Source organism: Marmota monax, unplaced genomic scaffold (assembly GCF_021218885.2).
Source record: "Marmota monax isolate L192 unplaced genomic scaffold, Marmota_monax_Labrador192_F-V1.1 WCK01_AAM20220418_F8-fsc00125, whole genome shotgun sequence".
In the NCBI taxonomy this organism is placed as follows: domain Eukaryota; kingdom Metazoa; phylum Chordata; class Mammalia; order Rodentia; family Sciuridae; genus Marmota; species Marmota monax.
The window spans coordinates 2,943,990-2,969,717 of NW_026695235.1; the positions used below are offsets into that span (position 1 = coordinate 2,943,990).

At 40.8% G+C, this 25,728-nt stretch overlaps 1 protein-coding gene across 3 annotated transcripts; it reads right to left on the reverse strand.

The window, feature by feature from the left end:
• Positions 1-252: 252 nt before the first annotated feature.
• Positions 253-24,991, reverse strand: CUNH21orf62 (chromosome unknown C21orf62 homolog). Of its 3 annotated transcripts, XM_046439127.2 has the most exons (3): positions 24,832-24,991; positions 1,063-1,616; positions 253-867 (listed from the first exon to the last, which is right to left on the reverse strand). In XM_046439127.2, coding segments are annotated over exons 2-3 (546 nt in total). In that variant the 5' UTR covers positions 1,607-1,616; positions 24,832-24,991; the 3' UTR covers positions 253-865. The 3 variants fall into 3 exon arrangements, with proteins under 3 accessions (XP_046295083.1, XP_046295081.1, XP_046295082.1); XM_046439125.2 differs by having other exon boundaries at positions 253-1,616; positions 24,832-24,990; XM_046439126.2 differs by lacking the exon at positions 24,832-24,991 and adding an exon at positions 1,846-2,002 and having other exon boundaries at positions 253-1,616.
• Positions 24,992-25,728: the final 737 nt, after the last annotated feature.

Here is a 25,728-nt window from a genome sequence, read left to right on the forward strand (position 1 = left end):
TTCAGCACATGCTCCTCTCTCTCTTTCCGCAGACCCCTAAGGTCAGAGGAGCTGTCACAGGACCCAAAGAAAAAGGTATTTCTCTGTCTCTGTGTGATTATTTCGTGCAGCCCAGTTCACCTGGAGTGACCCTGAGTGTTCAAGTCCAGGGACATGATGCTCCTGCCCTAAGATGCTTCCTTTAAGTATCATTTCACATCATTACAAGAAGAACGGTGAATACAGTGTAATAGATACCTTGAGAGAGAGAAGCACTTTCACATGACTTTTATTACAGTGTATTGTTATCATTGTTCTACTTTTATTATTAGTTATTGTAGTTAATCCATAAGTGTGCATAATTTATAAATTAAACTTTATAATAGGAATGTGTATGTAGGAGAAAAGAGTATAGGTAGGGCTTAGTGCTATCTGCAGTTTCAGGCGTCCACTGGGGGGTCGGTCTTGGAATGTGTTCCCCCACAGATAAAGGGTGACTATTGTATTTTAAAAGAAGATGCCTTTCTGTGGGGGTGGGGGATGTCTTACTCTATAATGAGCCCCAATAAGCTGTTTCCGGTGTGCACTGCTTTCTTCTCTTCTGGTCTGACAAGCTCCCAGTTGCCAAGACCTAGGTTCTAACTGGCCCTTGAGACAAGTCTCCAGACTGAATCAAGTTCATTTTTTTGTTGTTGTTTCTTTTCACTTTCTTTTTCAAAATAGCTGCCAAGGCTGAGCATGGAGCAGAGCAGAGAGAGCTGGTTATTTATGTGGCTCTGCCATGAGAAGAGTTTGGGGGTTAAAAGGCACAGCTATGAGTAGGAATAGCTGTCTCATGACTTTATTCCCAGACTCCTTGTTCAAATGATCCATCATTTGTCGAAGTTCCTAGAGGTTGGACACAATGACAAAGTTAGTAAATGACTGTGACCACAGAGCTTTTGTTGCTTGACATTGGGAAGGTTTTAAAGTAAGAAAAGTCAGGAAAGTTGTTGGCAATGCTAGCAACGTTTTCGATACTATATGATTTTAAGGATGAGTCTCTGTTGAAAAGAGCCATATCTAAGAATGATATATACATACATGTCTGCCAGCCCTTGTGTAATGACACTGGCTTCTCTTTGGAGTTGCTGTCCCCACCACTATGGATGTGTAAACTCTGCTCTGGGGATGGATGCTTGGCTTCTGAGTTGATGCGAAGTCTCTCCAGCCCACAAATAGCCAAGTACTCAGTGGGGAGGGTGTTGGAACTGCACAGGGAAAGCTTCAGGTCCCGGACTAGTGTGAAGTTCAACAGGCGGCCCAGCGCAGTTGTGTCTGTGAACCAGATGGTCAGATGGCCGTGGTAGCTGGTTCTCTCTATTGCAAAAGGCAGGACAGTTTTACAGCTGCACATCAGGTTGGCCAAACTGTAATCACAGTCCCGGATGTCTGCAGAGCAGCTGCAGTTCCGGATGGTGTTTTCCTTTGTGAAAATTAGTGTGCTGTTCTTTTGACCTTGTGTGAAGCGGTCAAATGCAAAGACGCCCAGGGCACCGATCAGAAGGAGGCAGCGTCTGGAAGGTGGTGCCATTCTCGTCCAGTGTGGCCCAATGTGTTCCTGTTTTTCCTTCATGGGCCAATTCATTGGAACTCACCTGAAAGAAAATATGTAGCTTTGTTATCACAGCCTCTCATTAGAAATACTCAGCTTAAGAAAAAGGAGCCCCCTAAATTACCAGTTGAAAACTTTTCTCTCTTGTAATTCTAATAAACACAGGCAATAATGGTCTCATCTCAGAACCTCAAGAGAAGCAGCAGCCAGAAAGCTGAACTCTTTCTGAAGTCAGAAGACTCCTAGTGATGTCTGCTGACCATGAGACTAACCTGCCAAGACAGCTACGGCATCCCATCTGTGGCAGGGGAATGCGCACACCCTCCAAACATCCAGTTACTAGTGTTTAGTACTCGTTAACCCCTCAATGTACACAGGCCTTCCTCTCCCTCAGTATCTGACTTCCCGGAATTCAGGAGACAAACAGTTCCTTGGGAGCTACCCACTCACTGCTTGCTAAACAGCATAGCATGTTCAATGTCGTAAGTGAAACATTTGGTTAATGATAAACTTTTACTGCTATCTAGACAAACGTGCCTTACACCCCTGCCCTGAGCATATTACTCTGTTTATAGACCCATTCATCTTTTTTCCTGGCTCTCTACAAATGTATTTATGTATCAGAGTCAATTGTAACTAGGTTAATAGACAATGAAAAAGCTAATTACCCACCAATATTAATCACAGTATCTTTATTTATCTACTCTTATCCCCCCAAAATTTTATAAATTGACTTTTTTCAATTTATTGTGGGGTCCAAAACTAAGCAATATATAAGCACTGCTAAAGAAACTACATAGGTAATATATATTTTATTTTATTTTTGTTTAAAAAAATTTTTTTTAATTGTTGATAGATCTTTATTTTATTTATTTGTTTATATGTGGTGCTAAGGATTGAAACCAGTGCCTCACACATGCCAGGCAAGTGCGCTACCGCTGAGCCACAGCCACAGCCCCAGTAAAGAGTAACACCAATGTCAAGTTAGCGAGGAAATGCCCCACAGTGTCTGGTGTATAAGAGATGAGTGCTTCTCTCTTGTGGTATCACTGGTATAAGAGAAGCATCATGGCAGAAGGCATCTGACTTCAGTTTTGCAAAAATAAACAGATTTCTCCTGAGTTACTTTATGATTGAAGACAAGAGACCAAATAATACAGTTCAGTCCATCTGTATTCACGGCACACCATAGATAGGCTGATACTTGGAATGGGACTGAGGCTGATACTTGGAATGGGACTGTGACTAGGAGGGCCCAGAGATATCAAAAAGAGCAGCACAGGAAGGAACAGGGAACAGTCGATGCACGCATTAAGTGTCTGAAGAACATGATGACAGTGGGAAGGAGGCGAGGCAGACATGAGGGCGTAAGATGAGGCCATGAAGAGGTGAAATGAGGAGGTAGGAAATGCATGGGAGGCAAAGCTAAAAATGCCAGAGCTCAGGTAGAGAGGCACAGGTCTATCACTAGGCAACTGGAGCACAGGGAGGAAAAGAGAAGCTCAGCTGAGTAAACTGGGACAGAAGATGAGATTTGGTTCCCAGCAATTGTAACTTATTCCATCCTCCCATCCATCCTTCCTTCCATCCATCCATCCTTCCTTCCATCCATCCATTCATCCTTCCATCTCTTCCTTCACTCATTCATTTACTCAACTAATGATTATTGAGAGATTATTAGGTGGTATGCACTTTGTAGGGACATGGCCCTAACCTAGGATAGGACTAACCCTAATGGAGCTTATGTTCCGGTGGACTTGATTCTAATTGCAACTGGCTGTGGCATCAGAGCCCAAGCCCAAGCCCAAGCCAGGCCTGCACATGAGGACCCAGAAGCTGCAGCAGTAGAAATGGGGAGAGAACTGTATCAGGAGGTAGGCAGGGCCTAGCATGTGCTGTGTCAGGCCCTGGCCAAGCCCATGGGGCAGAAAAAAACAGATAAACAAGACCCGGATCTTCCCTCAAAGGGTTCCTACTCACAGGAGGAAGACAGACAAGGCTGAACTGAGAAAGGCTCTACTGAACATAGAGATGATTATAAGAATAGCAGAGAGATAGATTAAATTCTACTTGGGGGAACTGGATAAGGTGGTTTATAGCATTTTGTATTTATTTTGAAGTTGACACAAGATTTTCTTAAAGGTTATCTCAACGGGTCCATTTTGTAATAAAAGAAGGAACTTTGAGAAACTTGGAGAACAAGTGCTCTCCCTGAGTAAGAGGCTTAGGGTTTTGAACAGCATTAGAATGTGTTGGTGACTCCCTCACTTAGTAAGAAACAGAGAATAATTTATTAATTGCAAGATAATTTTAGATGATCAGCTGTCCCAGATTCTGTCAGAGACTTCTGGGACTTGACGTCCCAGTAACCCTGCCTTCCCAGAACCAGGAATGCTGACAATACCACTAGCCCCTCAGACCCCTGGCTGCAAAGAGGAAGGGAGGGTGAAGCACCCACTCATCAGCCACAACCTGGTGAGGGGGAGTCTGCCTCAGTCTTTCAGGTGCTGCTTCTCTTCAAAGACCCGCAGGGGAGAGGGAGAAGGCAGGAAAGGGAAGGAGGTTGATTTGCCAGGACATGTGGGTCTGGAACAGCTTCCCAAAAGTCGGGGCCCTGAGTAGACCTCAGGTGGTCCCAGCCTACTGGACATCAGGGAGCCCAAAGGCCAGAACAAGGAGGCCAGATGCAGGAAGCCTCAATAAGGGTACCCAGGTTGAAGCAAATACCCCTGGTAACCAGGCACGGGGGTAACCACAAAGATGCCAGTTAGACATTTTTCTCCATCAGTTTGCCATGAATTTCTTTCTTTAGTGTGTTGAACCATAGATTGTGAACACCCTCGTTTCACTGTATATTTATTGATTTGTGGACAGATTCTACTACGGCATAAGCAGAATGGCATGAATAAATTATGTTTCTCCTACCTTGCTATTCCCCTGCCCATGACAGGGGCGTTAAGGGCCTCAGATAATGGCATAGGGGGAAAATCTCAATGATGGGGCACAGAAAGCTGGCTGCCAAGAAAATGATGTGTCTGGCCAAGGTAGGTTAGAGGGTTCCAGCCCAAGAAAACTCTTAACTCCTCCTTCCCATGGGTGCCTGCCAGCCCCATAGTCTGCCAATCCTCTGTCCTATTTTTTTGTTTTTTCAAATTCTTGTCTCCCTGTACTAACTATATAGGTAATTTTCCTATTATTATTTTTCACACTCAAGAAATATTCCCCTCCTTAGATATTACCTCTTCTATTAGTTTAGCATGGCATCTTCTAACCCCAGGTAATACCCCCCACAAAATGTTATTATAGACATCGTCACAACACACTGTCATTATTGTTTGAATGTATCTTTAGGGTAGAACCCCTCAAGAGGGCTCTTATCTGCCTTTATACTCTTTGTTTCAGTGCTTTCTTTGTACAGAGCTTTGCACCTAGCAAGGATCCAACAATTTTTATTAATTGAATGGAAAAACATAGTTTACTAAATGCCAATGGACTAAAAAACTTTTTAAACTGTCAGTTGTATGAATGAAACCAGGGAGCAGTACCACACAAAGGCAAGGTGAGCTGAACAGTCCTGGGTGCAGCCAAGACTCAGAGGTGAGCATGACCACCTTCCTCCTATCAGTTTCAGCCAAAATGGGCACCACTTTGATGAAATACACCCCAAGAATGCAAATACATGTCCCACCACTGTGGCTTAGATGTCGTTTGTCCCCCCAAGTGTTTATGTGTTAGAAGCTTTGTCCCCAGCTTGATGATGTTAAGAGGTGGCAGGACTTTTAAGAGGCGGGGCCTAGAGGGAAGTAATTAGGTCATGAAGGGCACTGCCCTCAAAAGGAATTGATGTAGTTTTCCAGGGACTCTGGTTAGTTCTTCCAGGAGGATTATTATATACGTGAGCCTGACCTCTCTCTGAGCTCTGGTTTTCTATTTCAACCTGTGATCTCTCTTTCCCACATGCTCATGGTCTTCACCAGAGCTGATGTTATGGCTGTTTGGATCTTCAGCCTCCCAAACTACGAACTAAATAAACTGCTTTTCTTTGTAAAGTTCCAAGCCTCATATATTTTGTGATAGTAACAGAAAACGGACAAATACACTCATTTTGTGGCATAGTCCCAGGATTCTAAATTGTCTTCCTTACTGGAAGACCCCTCATTTTTACCTTCTCAGAATCTTCAAGGATACTTGCAGGGGAACACTGTGGGGACTGCATTTGTGAGAGAATTCCTTGTTTGCTACCAAAGTCCTGGCTCAAAGTGTGTTCCTTAGGGTGTCCAGGCCCTGGCTTTCTTCCATCCTTATTCCCAGTGCCATGGCTCAGTTTTATATTTGACTGTCTGCTTTTTGCTGTAGCACTTCATTAATTTCTTCTGGTCCTCATATCTCCCCAGTTTCTTCACTTAGGTCTTTTCTCTGATTGCCTTTTCTCCTTTAAAAGAAAAATCACTCTGGTCTCAACTTGAACTCACTTCTGAATTAAAATTTTAATTCACATTTGATTTTTAATTGCTACAAGGATTTGAAGAATGTCACTAGATTTTTCTACAAAAAGTCTATAGAATTGAAAATATCATTATTTATGACATTTCAAGTCTGTTTAGGGCAAATGGTCCAAATGCCATCCTCCCACCAACACAGTATCTCCTTACTAGTAATAATCTTCTTATAAACAGTTTCAGACATTCCTTTTGGAGCCAAATATAAACATGATCTAAATGTTGGGTGTAATCCTAGATTGAGAAGGAATCTGTGTGGAATTTGTTTTGAAGTAACTAATGTCTGTATCTGCTTAATTCAGAAGTCTCTGCCTTCCTGCAGCTAGTTGCTGGTATGAATTGCTATTGAGGTTTCTTCAGCTGCAATACAAAAACAACATTTAAGCTGATTCTGAATATTAACTGTGGTTTTTAAATAGTTCAGTAATTTAAAGGCTTAAACATGTAATGACTATATATAGTTTTCAGCAACTTTCTTGAAAAACTCGGATGCATTACACTGTCTGAGTTTTTGTCATGGTTCCATAAAGCCAGTAATTGTGTCTTATAATCTGGGGCTATTAGAGACTTCTGAAGCCCACCAATTCTCATTCTCTTCTCCTACTTTGGCACACCACTGGACTTTACTTCTAAATTTCTTGTAGTGAAATGGTGATATAGAACTGAATTCTGACCAGTAAGCATATGGTGGAAGATTCTGTGGAGGACCTGAGGGTCCTAGGAAATGGTAGAACTATAGCTAGAAACTTGAGTCTCTGAAAGATTCTATGGAGCAGAGCACACCGCTCTCCCCCAAGGACTCCAGACTGATGTCAGAGGAAGATACGCCTTCTTATCCTAAGTACAGATGTTTGGAAGTTTATCACAGCATTTCGTTTACCCTTAAGTGCTAATGTTAGTTTGCAACTTTAGCTTTTTACATCCTCTTCTCTTGAAAGAAAAATGACATTCTCTAAACCAGCATGTAGAGAACATTTACTTAATTCCAGGCAATAACGTTGTAACTCATGGGAAATCAAAAAGGAAGATGTCGTGCCCCCCCCCCCCATCCCGCCCTGCCCCCCCCCAAGGGATTTGAAATTTGCCCAAGGGATGTAGAATGTGCTCTGGGAACAAACAACTGGGCAACTACTCAGGAGACAGTGTCTTCAGTAGTGTTTGTTCAAGATGCAAATGAAGTGTTGGGCTGGAAATAACAGGAAAGACTCCCAAAGCAGGTGCAGTTTGGGCCCAGCAGGGAGGGGGCTGAGTTAGGACAGGTGAGGCAGCGCAGACACAGGAATCACTTGAGCAAAACCTCAGGATGACTTAAGCACTTGCTGTGTTCAGGGCACCTATCAGATGTCTGGGGCCCCTTAGGCTGAGCACAGGGCTGGACCTTGCTGGCCAAGCTGAGGTGATTAGACCTTATGCCAGCAGCAACTTTATGCCTCCCCCATAGATATAATTTTTAAACTTACAAAGGCCACACATGTATTAGCATACTTATATATTATCCATATTACAAACAATCCACGATTGGTAGAATTTTTTTTTTTTTAATAAGATAAAAAGTAAAAATACTGGCAGGGCTGTGTCCCTCCTTCAGAGGCCCTTGCAGAAGCAAAAATGAAGCAGTGCAGGTTTGCAGCAGAGGAGACCTCATCAGATCTATGCTTGAGGAAGGTAACTGGGGTTGTCTGCGAGAGACTGAATTGGGGGAAGAAAACAGATAGGACAAAGAGTTCCAAGTGAGGAAACACTTTTCTTTTGCATTTTCTCTGAAGGTCTATATCTATTTGCAAATTCCCAACACTAAGTTCTCTGGATAAAACTATTTCAGTATCAGGAATCATTGAGTGGCTGGAGAGACCAAGAAAGTATGTTTAAGGAGGGAGAGGGTGAGCACGAGGCTCTTTCCTCCAGTGAGTGTGCCTGAATCCCTCTGGGGGAACTAGTGGTGTAGAAAGCAGGAAAGTCCAGTTGCGCCACACTGGGAGCCATTTGTCTCCTTTTGAGCATCCCAATGCAGCTTGCCTGGGAATTCATTCTTAGATAAGTACGCTCTGCTCTCTGATAGCCATCTGAAAGGCACAGCTCACCCTCAGAGACAGGAGGCCCTGAGTGTGTAAGGGTAAAAGAAATTGAAGTTAAAGTGTAAAAGTTAAAGTGTAAAAGACTGGGCATTGTAAAGTTTCTAAGCTGCAAGGCCTGAGTTAAAATGTAAAGGACTAGGTATTGTTAAGTTCCTATGCTACATGCAAAACCTGAAATTCCTGTAGCTGTTAAGACAATATTCGAACTGCCCAGTAGATATTCCCCCTGATCGCCTGGTTGTTTAATAACTTAAGGGCTCTGTGTGGTCTTGTCACGTAGGCATTCAAGGCCCAAACCAATCAGTTTGAATGTAACCCCCTCCTTAGGAATGACCTATCACTCCAGCCTGACCTGTTCCCGCCAATGAATGAACTAATCATGTTTAGGAATTGTTGTTTGACTTTCCCGTGGTGTATGGTGATTTGTTAAAGGAGACTGTGATGTATGTAAAGTCCCGCCCTCCCCAAAAAGTGTACTTAAGCATTGCACAACCCCTGCTCTGGGCTCTGGGCTGTTCTCCCTTCTTGAGTGAGCACGGAGCCCCAGCATGCTGGAATCTCAATAAATCCCCTTCTGCCAATTGCATGAGTGGTCACTTGGTGGTCTCTTTCTCCGACGCTTCTCCGGACCCTTACAAGTGGTTTGATTAGACGGGCAGCAAGCCCAGCTGCTGATGAGGACTAGCTATGGGCAGGCTATGAAGCAAGTAAATTATATCTCCATTCCCAGGGTCTTCTTGCAGAGCCTTCCTCTCGGTTCCTTGATCATCCTCTACATCCATTCCTTCCAGGTGCCCAGCACTGAAACCCTACCCTGAGAAAGGGTCTAGTGTCAGTTGCTTAAGCCTTAGAGGAATTTAAACCAACTTATCCTTGCCAAAGTTCTTTACACATTTAGCCTTATCCCTCCCTACCTTGGCCCTCATTAGAGGGATAGCAGGACTCAGATGGTATACTTGGGGGGCGGGGGGTGGAGACTCCTCCCTAAGTCCTAGAAGTTAGTGGTCACCTGTCTCAGGCCTGTCAATCTGTCTATGGCTATGCAATCTCTCTTCCCAACCAGGCCAAAGAGAAGGTCGGCTCTTCTGGGTTTCATGGAAGAGATGGTCACAGAGGCACTACGTGAGGGTTTTAGGGTTTCAGGACCTTGAAACCCTATTGAGAAAGGAGAATTCTAGCATTTTTCTTATTTTGGCTTTGTTCCACAAAAGCACTGCAGGAGGCAGGTTGGAGATAAACACTATGTAAGATGATATTTAAAAGTGGGGAGCTATATCCTTGTTGTTTGATATTTTAAAGCTTATGACGTTGAAAGTTAAGTTAATTTGGGTCTCTCCCCAATGTTTTCTTAATGTAATAAGTGTTTGCTAAGAGCAAAGTATATGATGCATGGCATTTTTGGTCAAAGGTGACGCCAGCTAGCCATTGAGATGATATGATTATGTTAAGATTTGCATTCATATGGATATTGGACTCCTGCTGTTCACCTAGGCCGGCTACGGGATTCCTGGAGAGTTCCCATTGGTTGAGGAAGTACAGTAGGAGGGAGTTCCGGGGGAGGAGCGCTCTCTGCGGTTCCTAGAGGAGGCCGCGTGGGTGGAAAAAATCTTCCTGGGCGGTACCGGACATTGGCAGCAGTTTCAAAAAATAAACTTTGTTCCTGCTTGAGTGGCTCGTGATTTTGTTCCCAGCCAGACTGCGGCAACTGGCGGCCCGCAAGGGGAACGCCTGAAGCTTGGAGGTGAGTAAAATTGCTCGCCCCTGAGGGAAGGCAACAAAATGGGTGACCATTTCAAAAAACAATGTGTTCTCGTTTTGATTTATCTTGTTTTTGTTTCAAGCTGCCTATCCCTAGAATTTTCTCAGGCAAACTGGGAAAAATGGTTGGCTCAAGGTTTGAAGTTGTTCGGCCCTGAGAAAGAGAAAATTGATACAACTATTCTTTGTTCGGTTTTTGTTTCATTCTGTTTCTGTTTTGTTTTATGCTATCTTATTGGGTTGTGTTACCTTTATAGTAGATTAGAAACTAGTAAAAAACAAACCGAAAGACTGTTAAGTAAATTGTTAGAGGTCCAGACTATGGTAGAAAACATGTTAGGTCAAGCGAAAGAGAAGGTCTCTCAAGCTAGTCAGACAGAGGAAGATTTGAAGAAAGAAAGCTTAGAGGAAAAACAACCATCAGGCGGGGAATTACAACAGGAGGCTGCTACTAACCCCGTTCTATCACCAGAGGGCATAATTCAACCAACAGCTCCATCTACAGCTGAGCGGCCCTCAACTCCCATAGTTGATGGACGGAATCCTGAGGCAGGACCCCAAAGATTAGCATGCCCTGTACTTGAGCAGGCAGGAGGGCAACGAATTCACTGTGCTTTAGATTTCAAAACAGTGAAGCAATTAAAGGAGGCTGTAACAACCTACGGGCCACAAGCACCCTTCACTGTGAGCATGGTCGAATCCATTACCAACTTAGACATGACGCCAGCAGATTGGGCTAACATGTGTCGATCTGTGCTAAATGGAGGACAATATTTGTTATGGAAGGTTGCCAATGAGGAATTTTGCATGGAAACAGCTAGGCGAAATGCAGCAGCCGGTTGCCCTCAAAGAAATCTAGATATATTATTAGGAAAAGGACCTTATGAGGGTCAACGGCAACAAATTGAATATGATCCTGGCGAATACGCACAAATTGCTGTAGATGCAATTAAGGCATGGAAAACTTTACAGGGGCATGGAGATTTACAAGGACAATTATCTAAGGTAATACAAGGAGCTAATGAACCTTACGCTGAATTTGTAGATAGGCTTATTCAGACAGCATCTAGAGTATTTGGAGATACAGAACAGGCAATGCCATTTATAAAACAACTGGCTTATGACCAAGCAAATCGTTGCTGCAGAGAGGTCATCAGACCATGGAAACATGAAGATTTAAACACATATATTAAACTATGTAGAGACATTAATGAACAAGGGCAAGTCTTAGCAGCAGTACAACAGGCTTTAGATGCCAGGCCAAAAACATGCTATAATTGTGATCAAACAGGACATTTTAAAAGGAGTTGCCCCATAGGAGGAGGGTTTAACAAGGCTAGGTATCAAAGGAATAGAATACCGGGTATTTGCCCACGATGCCGTAGAGGGAAACATTGGGCTAATGAATGCCGTTCTCAAACCACCATAGAAGGTATTCCGTTATCAAAAAACAGAAAAGGACCAAGTGTTTACCCACGATATCGTGGAGAAAGACATCAGGCTCCATTGCCAAAAAACGGACTGGAGGGCCCAATGCTCCGGGGCCCAAAACCACAAATATACGGGGCAGTGGAGGAACCCAGCAACACCATCAAGGTAGTGCCCAGGATGCATTATCCATTAAATCCCTCATCAGACAAACTAGAGGGAGCACAGGGTTGGACATCTGCGCCTCTGCCAGAGCAGTACTAACTCCAGAGATGGGAGTTCAAATCATTCCCACAGGAGTAAAAGGACCTCTTCCCCAAGGAATAGTAGGCTTATTATTGGGACGCAGTTCTTCAACACTAAAAGGACTTATGATAAGTCCTGGGGTAATTGATCCCAATTATGAAGGTGAAATAAAAATTATAGCTAGTTCTCCAAGAGGTATATCAGTAATTTCACCAGGAGATAGAATAGCACAGTTATTAATAATACCCAGCCTACATGATAAATTTTCCAGTTGTACTATAGAAAGAGGTTCCAGGGGATTAGGCTCCACAGGTGTAGATTGGGCTATGCTGTCTTTAAATCTAGATTCTCGCCCAATGCTAAAACTAAATATTCAAGGACATGACTTTAATGGGCTACTTGATACAGGTGCAGACCTTAGCATCATATCTCATCAAGAATGGCCGAAACATTGGCCATTACAACAAGCTACTCAAACGCTTAGAGGCCTAGGAGTGGCAACTAATCCCCATAGAAGTGCAATGGTATTAGATTGGAAGGATCCTGAAGGATGTGAAGGAACTATACAGCCCTATGTATTGGATCATCTTCCTATAAATTTATGGGGACGGGATGTCCTAGATCAATTAGGTTTGACATTAACAAATAACATCAATCCTAATGCGCCCACTACTAGGGCTAGACAAGGCTTTAGGAAAGAAGAAAGATTAAGAGAACAAGAACAAGGTATGACAACACCAATTCAAATAGATCAAAAAACAAATAGACATGGATTGGGTTTTCAGAAAGGGCCACTGAGACAATCAAAATTACTTGGAAATCAGAAAGACCAGTGTGGGTTCCTCAGTGGCCCCTGACTAAAGAAAAGATACAAATAGCCCATGACCTGGTCAAACAACAATTAGTGGAGGGACATATACAACCTTCCGTATCTCCCCATAATACTCCCATTTTTGTCATTAAAAAGAAATCTGGTAAATGGAGATTATTACAAGATTTAAGAGCCATTAATAATGAGATGGTTATTATGGGACCTGCTCAATCAGGGATTCCCCAATTGTCTGCTTTACCAAAAACCTGGTATGTTTTAGCTATAGATATTAAAGATTGTTTTTTTTTCAATTCCAATTCATCCCGAGGATAGTCCACATTTTGCATTTACTATCCCTGCACTAAATCATGAAGGTCCTGATCAGAGATATGAATGGAAAGTACTCCCTCAAGGGATGGCTAATAGTCCAACTATGTATCAAATTTATGTTAACAAAGCAATCCAGCCACTTAGAAATCAAAATCCTGAACTACAAATATTTCACTATATGGATGATGTGTTATTGGCACATAAAGATAAAAACACATTGCTAGAATGTTATGCCACACTTACAAATTTATTAAAAAATTATAATCTAGAGATAGCAATAGATAAAGTACAATTAAATCTTCCAATTAATTATTTAGGGGTTTTATTATCCTCAACCATGGTCCGTCCACCCAAAATTCAAATACGAGTAGATCAACTCAAATCACTTAACGACTTTCAAAAGTTATTAGGAGACATAAGTTGGATAAGGCCTTATCTAGGCATACCAACAGGAGAGTTGGGACCTTTATTTGATATTCTAAAAGGTCCATCAGATCCAAATTCACCCCGCATGTTGACGCCTGAAGCAAGAAAGGCATTAAAAATCATTGAAACATGTATGGAAAATATGCATTTGGATAGAATTGATATAAGTTTGCCTTTATTATTTATTGTACTGCCAACAAAAAATATTCCTACAGGAGTATTCTGGCAAGAAGGTCCATTATTGTGGATACATTTATCTTATTCTCCTATCACTATTCTTACTAGATATCCTGAGGCTGTAGGACAGTTAATACTCAAAGAAATAAAGGCAGCCAAGGGAGTGTTTGGAATTTCTCCCAATAAAATTATTACTCCATATACTATGGATCAAATTGATGAGTTAGCTAATGAGTTAAATACTTGGGCAATAATCATGTGTAAATCTAATGTTTCATTTGATAATCACTTACCATCTAATCCTTTGTTGTCTTTTTGGTCTAAACATCCTGTAGTTTTTCCGAAGATGACAAAAAAAACCCCTATCATAAATGCTCCAAATATATTCACTGATGGGTCAAATAATGGTACAGCAGCAGTAGTTACCCCTGATCAAACTTTTACATTTTTAGTACCCAAACAATCAGCTCAAAAGGTAGAGCTTAATGCAGTATTACAAGCTTTTATGATGTTTAAAGATTCTGTATTTAATTTATTTTCTGATAGTCAGTATGTAGTTAATGCTATAGTATCCCTTGAAGATGCTGGTAGGATTTCCCCTTCTTCTACTGTTTTCTCTTTGTTTTCTACTATACAAAGTCTAATCTGGGACAGAAAAGATCCATTCTTTATAGGACATATCAGGGCTCATACAGGATTGCCTGGAGCCCTTAGTTTGGGCAATGAGTTAGCAGATAAATCTACACATGACATACATATTTTCTCCACAATAGAAAAAGCTATAAATTTTCATAAAAGGTTCCATGTCAATGCTAATACTTTACAAAAGCGTTTTAAAATAACTAAAGAACAAGCCCGACATATAATAAAACAATGTCAAAATTGTGTGACATTTTTACCACAAGTTAATCTTGGAGTCAATCCTAGAGGACTGATACCTAACCATATTTGGCAGATGGACGTCACACACTTGCCAGAATTTGGAAAATTAAAATATTTACATGTTACAGTTGATACTTCTTCCGGATTTCTGATGGGCTCCCTTCATGCCGGAGAAAAAACTAAAGATGTTATAGCTCATTGCTTACAAAATTTTGCCACTGTGGGCGTTCCAAAACAGTTAAAAACCGATAATGGTCCTGGTTATACGTCCACCTCTTTTAAACAATTTTGCTTAACATTTGGCATTACTCACATAACAGGAATTCCATACAATCCACAAGGACAAGACATAGTTGAAAGAGCTCATCAAACTATTAAAATGTACTTATTAAAACAAAAGGAGGGAATTGGAAAGGGGTATATATCCCCCAAAGATAAACTTAAAATAACCCTTTTTACTCTAAACTTTTTAAATTTGGATTCATCAGGGCTTAGTGCTGCGGAAAGACATTTGTATCCAAAAAATGTACATAAGCCTAAGGTACTTTGGAAAGATATTCTAACAGGACAATGGAAAGGTCCTGACCCAGTGATAGTCTGGAGTCGGGGCTCTGTTTGTGTTTTTCCACAGGAAGAACAGCAGCTGATTTGGATTCCAGAGAGACTAACTAAAACAATTTCTACAGACCAAAAGGAAGATGATTCGACTCAAATCCATAACAGCTGATATCCAGATCTCCAGCTTGGCTATTCTTACATCTGCGACAGTGATTAACCAGGATGTTTTTTTCAATATCTATTTTATTATTGCTTTTTCCCACATCATAAAGTTCTATTTTATTTTTGAGCTCATACAGACCTAGGTTAATGTTTTCTCTGATTAGTTTTATTTTTTGACTGTGGAGTTTTTGAACATTGCAATGGAGATTTCACCTAGGTAAAGCTACAAGGCCTTTACTATTGTCTTATGTGTTATATGTTACGTGTGCACACTTCTGTTTTGTGTTGTATGTCTGTATGTGCGTATGTCCATATATCACATATGAGGAGCGCTCATGCACATGGATCCAAAAAAAAATTTTTTTTATTCACGTGATTTTAATAGTTTAATTTAATTTGGGTAAACAGCTGTTGAGGATTGTTTTAATATATGAACAAATAGAAGGTTAACAGATCTGTTTGTTTACTTTCACCTTTCCTTTTCATTGTATTTAATAATTCTGTTCAGGATAATGTAAATTGTTCTAAATATTGTTTTCTTAGTACCTGTTGAAATGTTACATATTTTTTTTTAGCATCATTGTCAAAATTCCTATTTTCATCCCAGTGCCGGTGAAGACAAAGATAAAACCAAACTACAACTTCTTCGAGAGTTATCACAACAAACCGTGTAAACTGATACATCAATGATTTATAACTCAACAAGTAATGATCAATCAATGAGTCGATTTATTTTGGAAGGATATGGACATATTGATAGATTCCTCTGCTTTGAACTGCTTACAAAACTTGCCTGGACTATGTATCACTTGTATGCTTTATTTTGGGAAGATATGGACATATTGATAGATTCCTCTGCTTTGAACTGCTTACAGAACTTGCCTGGACTATGTATCACTTGTATGCTTTGTGATCTATTTGTTGATGCAGCAAATTATGGTAGTGCTAGCGTATCTTTGCTGATGTGTCAACAGTGATGCAATTTTTCCTAGGAGCCGTTAATTGACTTGGTGTCATGACATTTCTGTATCCTCCTCCCTTCTACTAGTGATGGTCTAATTTTGGGGGCCAACAGAGGTGAGGTAAAGAACCTCACCCCCCCACCGGCACCAAGGCCAAATTTGGGGGCCAACAGAGGTGAGGCAAAGAACCTCACCCCCCCACTGGTACATAGGCCTATCCACAAGTATGGCTATATGCTGGACCGGTAGTCAGTGACGGGTATGATCCAATTGCAGTGGTATCAACCTAAGACAGGAGGCTGACGCCTAAAAGTCAGTTTTCCGATGACGGGTAAGAACCATATGTTGAATTGGACAAACCTAACAGGCACGGTCCCTAGCCAGATTGCTTGTTACTTAAACAGAAGGGGGGAGATGCTAAGAGCCAAGTATATGATGCATGGCATTTTTGGTCGAAAGGTGACGCCAGCTAGCCATTGAGATGATATGATTATGTTAAGATTTGCATTCATATGGATATTGGACTCCTGCTGTTCACCTAGGCCGGCTACAGGACTCCTGGAGAGTTCCCATTGGTTGGGGAAGTACAGTAGGAGGGAGTTCCGGGGGAGGAGCGCTCTCTGCGGTTCCTAGAGGAGGCCGCGTGGGTGGAAAAAAATCTTCCTGGGCGGTACCGGACATTGGCGGCAGTTTCAAAAAATAAACTTTGTTCCTGCTTGAGTGGCTCGTGATTTTGTGCCCAGCCAGACTGCGGCAAGTGTTGTCTTTTCTTTCTTCTTCACATTCCACAACAGCACACTCCTATACAAGCCACCGAATTTTCACATGCCTTTGCAAGTGCCTGACGCTGAATCTGCCACTCTGTTGACAAGAGCAATTATTTCCCTTTTATTGTGGTTTACAAAGTTCATTGTGAGAAGCAAGATCTGACCTTCTGGTGATTTTTATGTGATTGGCATCTTGTTTGATTTATATAGTAGAACCTAAATTATTTTCTATCATCTGATATATTTGCTTACTTAGAAAAAGCAAATTAAAAATTCATGTCTCCATACGTTGAAATTGAAGCAAAATTAAATTTCAAGCATGCAATTAGGTCTTAAGAGGACATAATTTAAAAGATCTTTGTGATTGTTCATGTCTAATGGTGATATGTGGTCACGCCAGTCTAAGAGCTTTTCTGATACTTATTTCTCTCAGTGTGGCATGTGATTACAAGAGCAAAGCTAGATGCATGGGATAATATATAAGTATATATATATATATATATATATATATATATATATAGACATATATATTTATACACACAGTATATAAGTGTTATAAGTACTATTACTGCTACTCATAAGCATGCTACAATGTCCATATTATTATAGCATTATTTGCAATATTTTGCCATGTCAAAATTATAATGTTAACAGTGCTGTGTTGGTATGCTCCATCAAGGTATCTTCAGAGTCCACCTCAAAGAAATCCAAATAACTAATTCATTTACTGCATCACTATACAAAAAAAAAAATGACTAGAGAACAGTTTCAGCATAAAACAAAAAGGTCTCTTTCCCTGGTTTTTACCATAACAAATTAAATCAGATTTACAACTACCCTCTGTAAATTGTGGGGAAAGAGAAGTTCTGAAATTATTAGTGAGCTATCCTGGGAATTAATTGATATAAATTAATTGTCCAGATCCCATTTCTACTAATTTGAATTTGTATAAAATGTTTAAAGGGATAGTGAGAGTATGGGATATAATCAAAATGTCACTTCTGCTCTCCTATTTCTAATAAAGTAATAGATTGATAATGGCCCCTCAAGATGTTCATGTCCCAATCCTTGGAAGTAGTGAATATGTGACATTATCTGGTAAGATGGATTCTGCAGATGTCATTCAGTTAAGGATCTAGAGATGGGGAGATGATCTTGGATTGATGAGCTAGGTCCTGTGTAATCACAGGGGCCTGAGGACACAGGAGACAGAGAAGAAAAAGATAACAGCAGAGATTGCAGTGATGTGGCCCCAAGCCCAGGAGAACTGCAGCCTCTAGAAACAGAAAGAGGCAAGGAATAGTTGTCCCTTGGTGGCTCCAGAAGGAGCCAGTCCTACTGTTACCTTGACTTTAGCCCAGTCAGTCTGACCTCCAGACATGTAGAAGAATAAAATTCATGTTGTTTTAAGTCACAAAGTTTGTAGGAATTTGTTACAGCAGCAATAGGAAATGAACATGGAGATTATGAAGAAACTAAGTCATCACATCAAACCACCTCTTTGGACCAAAACAAATCATCCTTTTTATTCCAGGCCATGCCATGTTTGCGATTGTGTCATGTGGCTTATTACCCTCACCAGACTGGATCATGAGTTTGTGGGATACATCCTGAGCTCCTTTAAGGTTCTTCTGAATGTCCAAACTTGACATTGCCACAGAGTAGTCACTTCTCCTGCCCACAGCCAAGCCTAATCTTCTGCATCTGGATCCCTCCTGTGAGTTCAGAATGACCATCTCCAGATGGCTGTTTGCATGAGTAAAAACAGTTGAGGAAGGAAGAAGAAAGAGTGCTGGGGATGCCTGAGAGCTTGAGGCAGGGATGAGCAGAAGAGAGGCATGATGCTCCTGGGAGCTCTGAGAAATAACTGGTGGGGACTAAACTGTGCAGACAGAATGATGGGGGAGCTGTATCAGGTAGGGAGGCACAAGCCAACCAAACACAAGCAATTAGTGTCAATTTAACCTTCTGGTGAAGCCAGAACCCCTCAGGTATCAACTGAATCACAACTTTGGCAGTAGATTGACTAAATCATAAAAAAAGACTGAAGTTCTCAGGAACTTCTAGACTGAGTCAAGGAAGAAGAGACTGAAAAGCAGAACATTGAATTCAACTACATATTGATTTAACCCAGTAATTTGCTTTTTGGATGTTGGACCCCCTGGCTGCTGGTGTGTTATGGAAGGCAGGTTTCTGATGCAATAAGACCCGGTTTTCTTATGGACAGTATTTCTTGAGTCCTTAGCATATTACCTGACACCTAGAGGCTCTTCTTGAATATGTAGATCATCCAAATAAATCCTACCATAGCAAAGTCAAAGATGCATGTTTTTGAACCTTTATTACTTCTTTTGCCTCTAAGATTTGTGTGGTGTATCATGTCATCAAATCAGCAAGCAGGCCAGGAATGGTAGCTGCAGTCTCAGGTACGGAGGAGGCTGAGGCAGGAGAATTGCTTTGGCCCTGGAGTTTGAGGTCAGCCTGGGCAACATAGTAAGGTCCCGGCTCAAAACAAAAAATCAGCAAGCAAAATTCGTCTTATTTTTCAACAAAAATTTTATCACCATGATTAAACATGAATGGCATCTGGCAACCTCCTCTGATCTTACCAATTAGCCTAGTCTAGATTTGAGGTTGCCTTGGAAGTTAATTGAGAATCTGATGGGGACACAGGATGGAATACTTGCCTCAAGTGGGGACAGTAGCTCAAAGTCAGGACCCCTGGTCACTGTGCTGTCTGATGTTACACATCTTCTCTAGGCCTCAGGGAAACATAAGCAAGTCATCCCTCAATATCCACAGGGGATTGCTTACAGAATGCCCTTTACCCCCACAGCCTGTGGATAAAAAAATTTGCGGATGTTCAAGCCCCTTGTATAAAATGGTGTAGTATTTGCATATTAACTATGCATATCCCCCTGTATACTTTAAACCATCTCTAGGTTACATATAATACTTACTAAAACATAAATGCTATATCAATAGCTTTTATACTTTATTGCTTAGGGAATAATGACAAGAAAAAAGAACCTACACGTGTTCAGTACAGATGCACTGTTTCTTCTGAATATATATATATATATATATGTATATATATATATTTTTTTTTTGAGAGAGAGCTTTTTTTTAATATTTATTTTTTAGTTTTCAGTGGACACAGCATCTTTCTTTGTATGTGTTGCTGAGGATCGAACCCGGGCCGCACGCATGCCAGGCGTGCACGCTACTGCTTGAGCCACATCCCCAACCCCTCTTCTGAATATTTTTGATCAGAGATTGGCTGAGTCTGTAAATTCAGGAGTTATAAATACAGCGTGCTGGCCGAATGGGGTTCAGACATTTGTGAGCATGACACAGCCCTTACCTTCACTGCTCTCGCTTGGGGGATTATAACAGCCCCTGCTGCAAAAGTGCCCCACAACCTACCATTTAAGAGTCTAGTCTTACATCGCTAACTCAGGGAGAGCTTTGCTCAAATCACTGGGCCAGCATTTCGTGTGAGGTTGCCAAGGAAATGATTTCCCTAATCCCTTTGCTAGGAGATGAGAAACAAGGCAAGGCTGGCAAGCCTTTAACATTTTAATTACCTGCTCTACAACAATAAAGGGGGATTCAGACCTTCCCCTTTCAGTTGTACATATTACATTCCTATAAGGTACCTTGAACTTATTACTGCAAGAAGTCACTCCTGAGCTGTTTCCTTTCATCTGTGTTCACATTAAACCTATCACCATTAGATTTTAGATAAGTAAAAATGAAGTTTTCCTTTGGTGGTTTAAGATATAAATATTGGAATCAAAGAACGTTTAAATCTCATTGCTTTCTTGAAAGATCTCTAAGAGTTTAAAAAGCCTCCTAGGGATGATGAGTATAAGCTGTGTGGGATTGTGGATGGGAGCCTGGGACACAAAAGAGCATTAGATGAGATCCGAGGAAATCTGAATAGCGTCTGGACTTCAGCTTATAATATAGTGCATCAACAGCTCTTTGTGAACTGTGACAAAGTACTATTTTCACCATTCTTCTGTAAATTTAAAACTAGTCTAAAATACGGAGCTTATTAAAAAGATCCTGATGTCGTTGATGACTCTTTGGAGGTTAATTCAGTGACAACAGCAGAGCTCCAGTAGGTAATTAGGGCATCACAATTTGGGTTAAGCTGAGTGGCCATCAAATGGTGCAGGTGCAACTCCAAAGGAATTCTTCAAATCTCTGGCCACAGAGAAGATTCTGGTTTCCCTAATGACACTGGAGGCCAGGCCTCTCAAGAAATGCAAATGGGAAGTAATCCTTTTACTGGAAACACATCAAACTGAGAAAGGGGAGGCATTGTGGGAAGGAGTTGTGTGTTTGTGTGTGTGTGTGTGTGTGTGTGTGTGGCATTATGTTTTCTCCAACCCAGAGTTGATTTCTCCCTCTTGCTGCTTACACTGCCCGCTAGGTCTGGAGACGATATCTGTTTCTTCTCCAAGAAACCACCTCCATTTCCTCAACTGTCTTTAAGTTTCATCTCTTTCATGAAACTTTGGGAGGCTAAGGACATAACTGACAGTTCTTACTTGACCCAGACCTCTTTTTCTTAGTGCTATGTCAGTTTCCCATTAATAGATTGCAAACAAGCTTTTATAAGCAAATCTGTGGTCATATAGAGGTCAGAACCGGTTTGTGTTAGACTTTTTTTTTTCTTTTTTTAAATGCCAGCAATCAAATCTGAGGCCTTTCCTGTGCTAGGCAAATGCTCTACCATTGAGCTCTGTTTTAATTTTTGAGCCACTTCAATAGGCTTTTGTTGCCATCACTCAGAAACATTCTTATCAAGTTTTCAGGGATTTCCACCCCTCAACACATCAAATTCAAAAGCCAATTTCCTGGCCTCATATCTTCTGACTTCTCACCAGCATTTGACCTGGTTGCCTTTTTCCTTCTTGAGTGGAGAACTTTCTCTTCTTCCAGGACACCCCATTTCTCCTGTTTTTTTTTTTTTTTTTTTTTTTTGATACTCCCATGGACACTCCTTCTGTTTCCTTGGGAGGCATCTCATCTTCCCACCCTGCCTGACTCTCTTCTCCATGGGCATTACCTCCTGGTGACTGCAGAACACCTCACGGCTTTCAATGCCACCAGTGCGCTGACAACTCGCCAAGATGTATGTCCCACTCCTAATCTCCTCCCCAAGTTTCAGGCTCATATGTCTAGTATTTTCCTTGACAGTTCTTCCTGGATTTCTAATAGACATCTGTCAAACACACAACTCTTAATTCCTAAGAAAATTCAGATAGAAGAGAAATGCTATTGTATCAAAATGTTACTGTTCCTCAGCCCTGTGTCCTTAAGGCTAAGCTAGCTAAGTATAGAAATAGTCATAGAGCCTGTAATCCCAGCAACTCCGGAGGGAGGCTGAGACAGGAGGATTGTGAGTTCAAGACCAGTCTTGGCAGAGGCAAGGTGCTGAGCAACTCAGTGAGACCCTGTCTCTAAATAAGACACAAAATAGGACTGGGGATGTGGCTCAGTGGTTGAGTGCCCCTGAGTTCAACCCCCAGTAGGACTGAACCCATTGGAAAAAAAAAAAAGTCATTGATGAGAGTCAATGTGCTTAAAAATAAAAAAGGTGAGAGATGTTGAAAACTGGCTGAAATCAGGAACTATATATATTTTTATCTATTAATAATAACCCATAATGAATTCTTCTTTTGTGCCAGGTATTTTTCTAAGTACTTCCCATGTTTTATATAATTTAATCTTTGCAATTATTCTAAAGGTTGACAATATGGTCCCATTTTCATAGTAGGAATTGGAGACTCAGAGAGCGGTTAAATAACTTGTGCCAAGTCCCAGTGCTAGTTAGTAATGGCCAAGATTTGAATTCAGACAGCCAAATACACTCTAAGGATCCACAGCAGAAATTACAGTGCTGTTTCCCACTCAGGGATCACGGGCAGGCTGAAATGATGTCCTGTGCCTTCCATCCCATTACTAGACTCTGTGGCCTTCAACTAAAAATGTCTATAGAGATCTCACACTAAATAGGTAGGCAACAAAAGGAATTGAATGGGTTCTATAACACATAAGCTTTTCAGAAACACTCTTGGAAAAAGAATCATTTATAAATTAAGTGTTTACAAAGTTCATAAAAAGTCAAGTTTCAAATGTTTTCTGTCATATGCTGAAGGTAGAGCAAAACAAGGGGAAAAAGGAGGAGACCCCATGAAAATAGCAGGCATGAAGAGGCATAGAGAAGATGGAGGTAAGGAGGGGGGAACGGAAAAGGGAGGAGCTGTGGAATGAAATTGACCAAATTGTGCTATGTACACATATGAGTCTGCCACATTGAATTCCACCCTTGTGCATACCTATAGAGCACCAATTAAAAACAATAAATTAATAGAAGAAAGACAAGTAGAATAGAGGAAGAGGAACAGAGGGAGGGAAGAAAGGAGGGAAAGGGACTGAAATGAAGCAAATTATATCCCATGCATTTCGAATTATGTCACCATGAAGCCCAGTAATATGTGTAACTCTAATGCACTAATAAAAGCATTAAAAAAAGAAAACTGAAAAAAAAAATGAAGTTGAAGTTCATCTTAAGAACAGAGGACACTGTGAACTGAGCTCTGCATCTGCTAACATAGGCATGGAATGGGGGACAAAGCATACCCAAGGGAGTGAGCCACTGGGAGGTCCTGAAGTTCAGCAACTGTATCTTTCTACTCAACACAAGCCCTGGGGAGAACGGCTTCGCCAATGAATGCCAACCCGTCAAGTTTTCCCCTGGAGTGACTTGGTACATGCTCAGTTGACTGTACCACTGAGGTTCAAAACCACAGCTTTTCCATCTGCCCCTGGCCACATGCCCATAGAACAGCATGGCCTAACTCTCCACACTGGGGCTCACCAGTTTACTGCCTCCTATACACAGGGACAGGAGCCACTGGGCACTGGATTTTAAAAGCTGATTGAATACCAGCTTTAAGCAATAAAAATTGGTCTGGAAAAATAAGTTGGGAAATCCAAGTCAGCTGTTGAAAAGTACTTACTTCCATAAATGCTTTATCAAAACTATTATTTTCAGAAAATGCCCAATTTTTGTCAGAAAAAAAATTGAATGAAAAATAATTTTTTAGTTCCAAACATTGTATCATTCAGTCTAAACATAAAAAGTAAAAACTTCTCAAGGATTGTTCTTTTCATTAAAAAATCTTTCAAACAAAATTTCAAACAAACGAGGTCTGGTTTTTTTTGGTGTTTTTCAAGGACAAGTTTTTCTAAATATTATACACAAAGCTTTTGAAACATTTTCTTTCCCCAAAATATACCAGAATACTTTTGTTAAAAAACTGTCCCAAACATGTTTATTAAACAATAAAATCTATGCAGGACTGTGTATGGACTTCTGGATTTAAACTAAAGCACCTCCCATCTTGCCTTTATCATTCATTATTTAACATTTTTTTTCACTTTTAAATAAAAGAAACAATTTTTTTTAAAAAGTTAACTATCCAATTCAAAAGCTAATGCTCATCTAAGCTTACTGTATCTATCTTTCTGTTTTTTTCTAATGAGTTAACTCTGTAAAAACCTAATGTATAAACAGGCAGTAAATACATTACTATTAAAAGACAAACAGCAAAAAAAAAAATACTATATAAGCTGATGCTTTGAGAGTTCCTAGTTTTCTTTGTTTGCAATCACAATAAAAAAAGAAAAAAGAAATTTATTTTTATCTTTGATTTAATTGCCATTTCACATCAAAGAGTAACACAAGAGTATGGGCAGATGTTTTAAAATAGAAACAAAAAGCTCAGATTCCACAGAGATAAAAATCATTATATTTGTTCTGCGTTTATCTATTCAGGGACTAGATGAGAAGACCACTTCATTCTTTGCTCAATACACTGGAAACGTTTCCTTTTAAAGGCAGATCTCAGTAAAAAGCAATTCATATTCTTGGGAGCCTAAGAAAGTGTTTCATGGTGACCACGCACGGCCCATCCGCCCATCCGTGCACTCTGTGTTCAGAGAACACAGAAGCCACAAAGAGGTGACCTTGTCAGTGGCTCTTCAAACTGTTTCACAACTTTTCTGCCATGCAGCAGAAATTGTGAAGCTATTTAAAACTGTGTGTCTGTTAAAGTAGATATGTTTTTTTAGAAAAGAAGAGCAGAGAAACAACTTACATCTCGGAGTTCCTGACGGGGCCTTGTCTCCCTGCTCCACAGACCTCTGCCTGGCCACTGATCCTTCACCCTGGCTTGACAGCTGGTGGAATCTGCGAGCCAGGCTGGAATGTGTGGTCTCGCACTTGCTGTTCTGTTCCGTTTTTAGAGGGCCAGCGGCCTGGTCATTTCCATGGCAACCAGGAGGAAGCGGCTGGCCTACCAGTTTCATTAACCACACAGCAGGAGGGAACCTGCCTCAGAGACTGCTGGCCACTCTTTGGGGGGCTCTAAACTGGGAAGTTTTCAGAAGAAACTGAGGGGACTGCTGCTATATGTTGACCCCAAAGGATTGACACAAATGGAAGAAATTCTATTTTAGCAGGAAATTGAATGGATTAAAAGTAGACTATGGAGACTCCTTGATACTTTTACTTCCATGATTTTCCCACTCTTTTTGGCCTGATGAATTGTTTCTTAGGCTAAGTGCCTGCCCTGGTGTAAAAACCATCCTATTGTGGTTGTTCCGAGGGGAAAAAAATGGACTCATTTCAACTTCAAGGATATCGTTCTGTTCTCTCTCTCTCTCTTTTTATTTTTTATTTTTTTAGTTTATTTTCTTAAATGTTAGAAACCACAAAACAAATAAATAGATTACAAAAAAACTCTGTATACATTCTACATTAACTTATGGCTTAGTTCTTTTGGACTAATGGATTTTGTTTGTCTTTAAATAGTAATGTGTTTACTGCCTGATCATACAGTAGGTTTTTACAGAGTTAACTCATTAGAAAAAAACAGAAAGAAAGAAACAGTGAGCTTAGATGAGCATTAGCATTTGGACTGGACAGTTAGCTTTTTTAAAAAATTACTTCTTTTATTTAAAAGTGGAAAAGAACACATGATAAATGATACTGA

Excerpts from the sequence above, each read along its gene's own strand:
- CUNH21orf62 (XM_046439125.2), bottom strand. The coding sequence starts at position 1,606 with ATGAATTGGCCCATGAAGGAAAAACAGGAACACATTGGGCCACACTGG.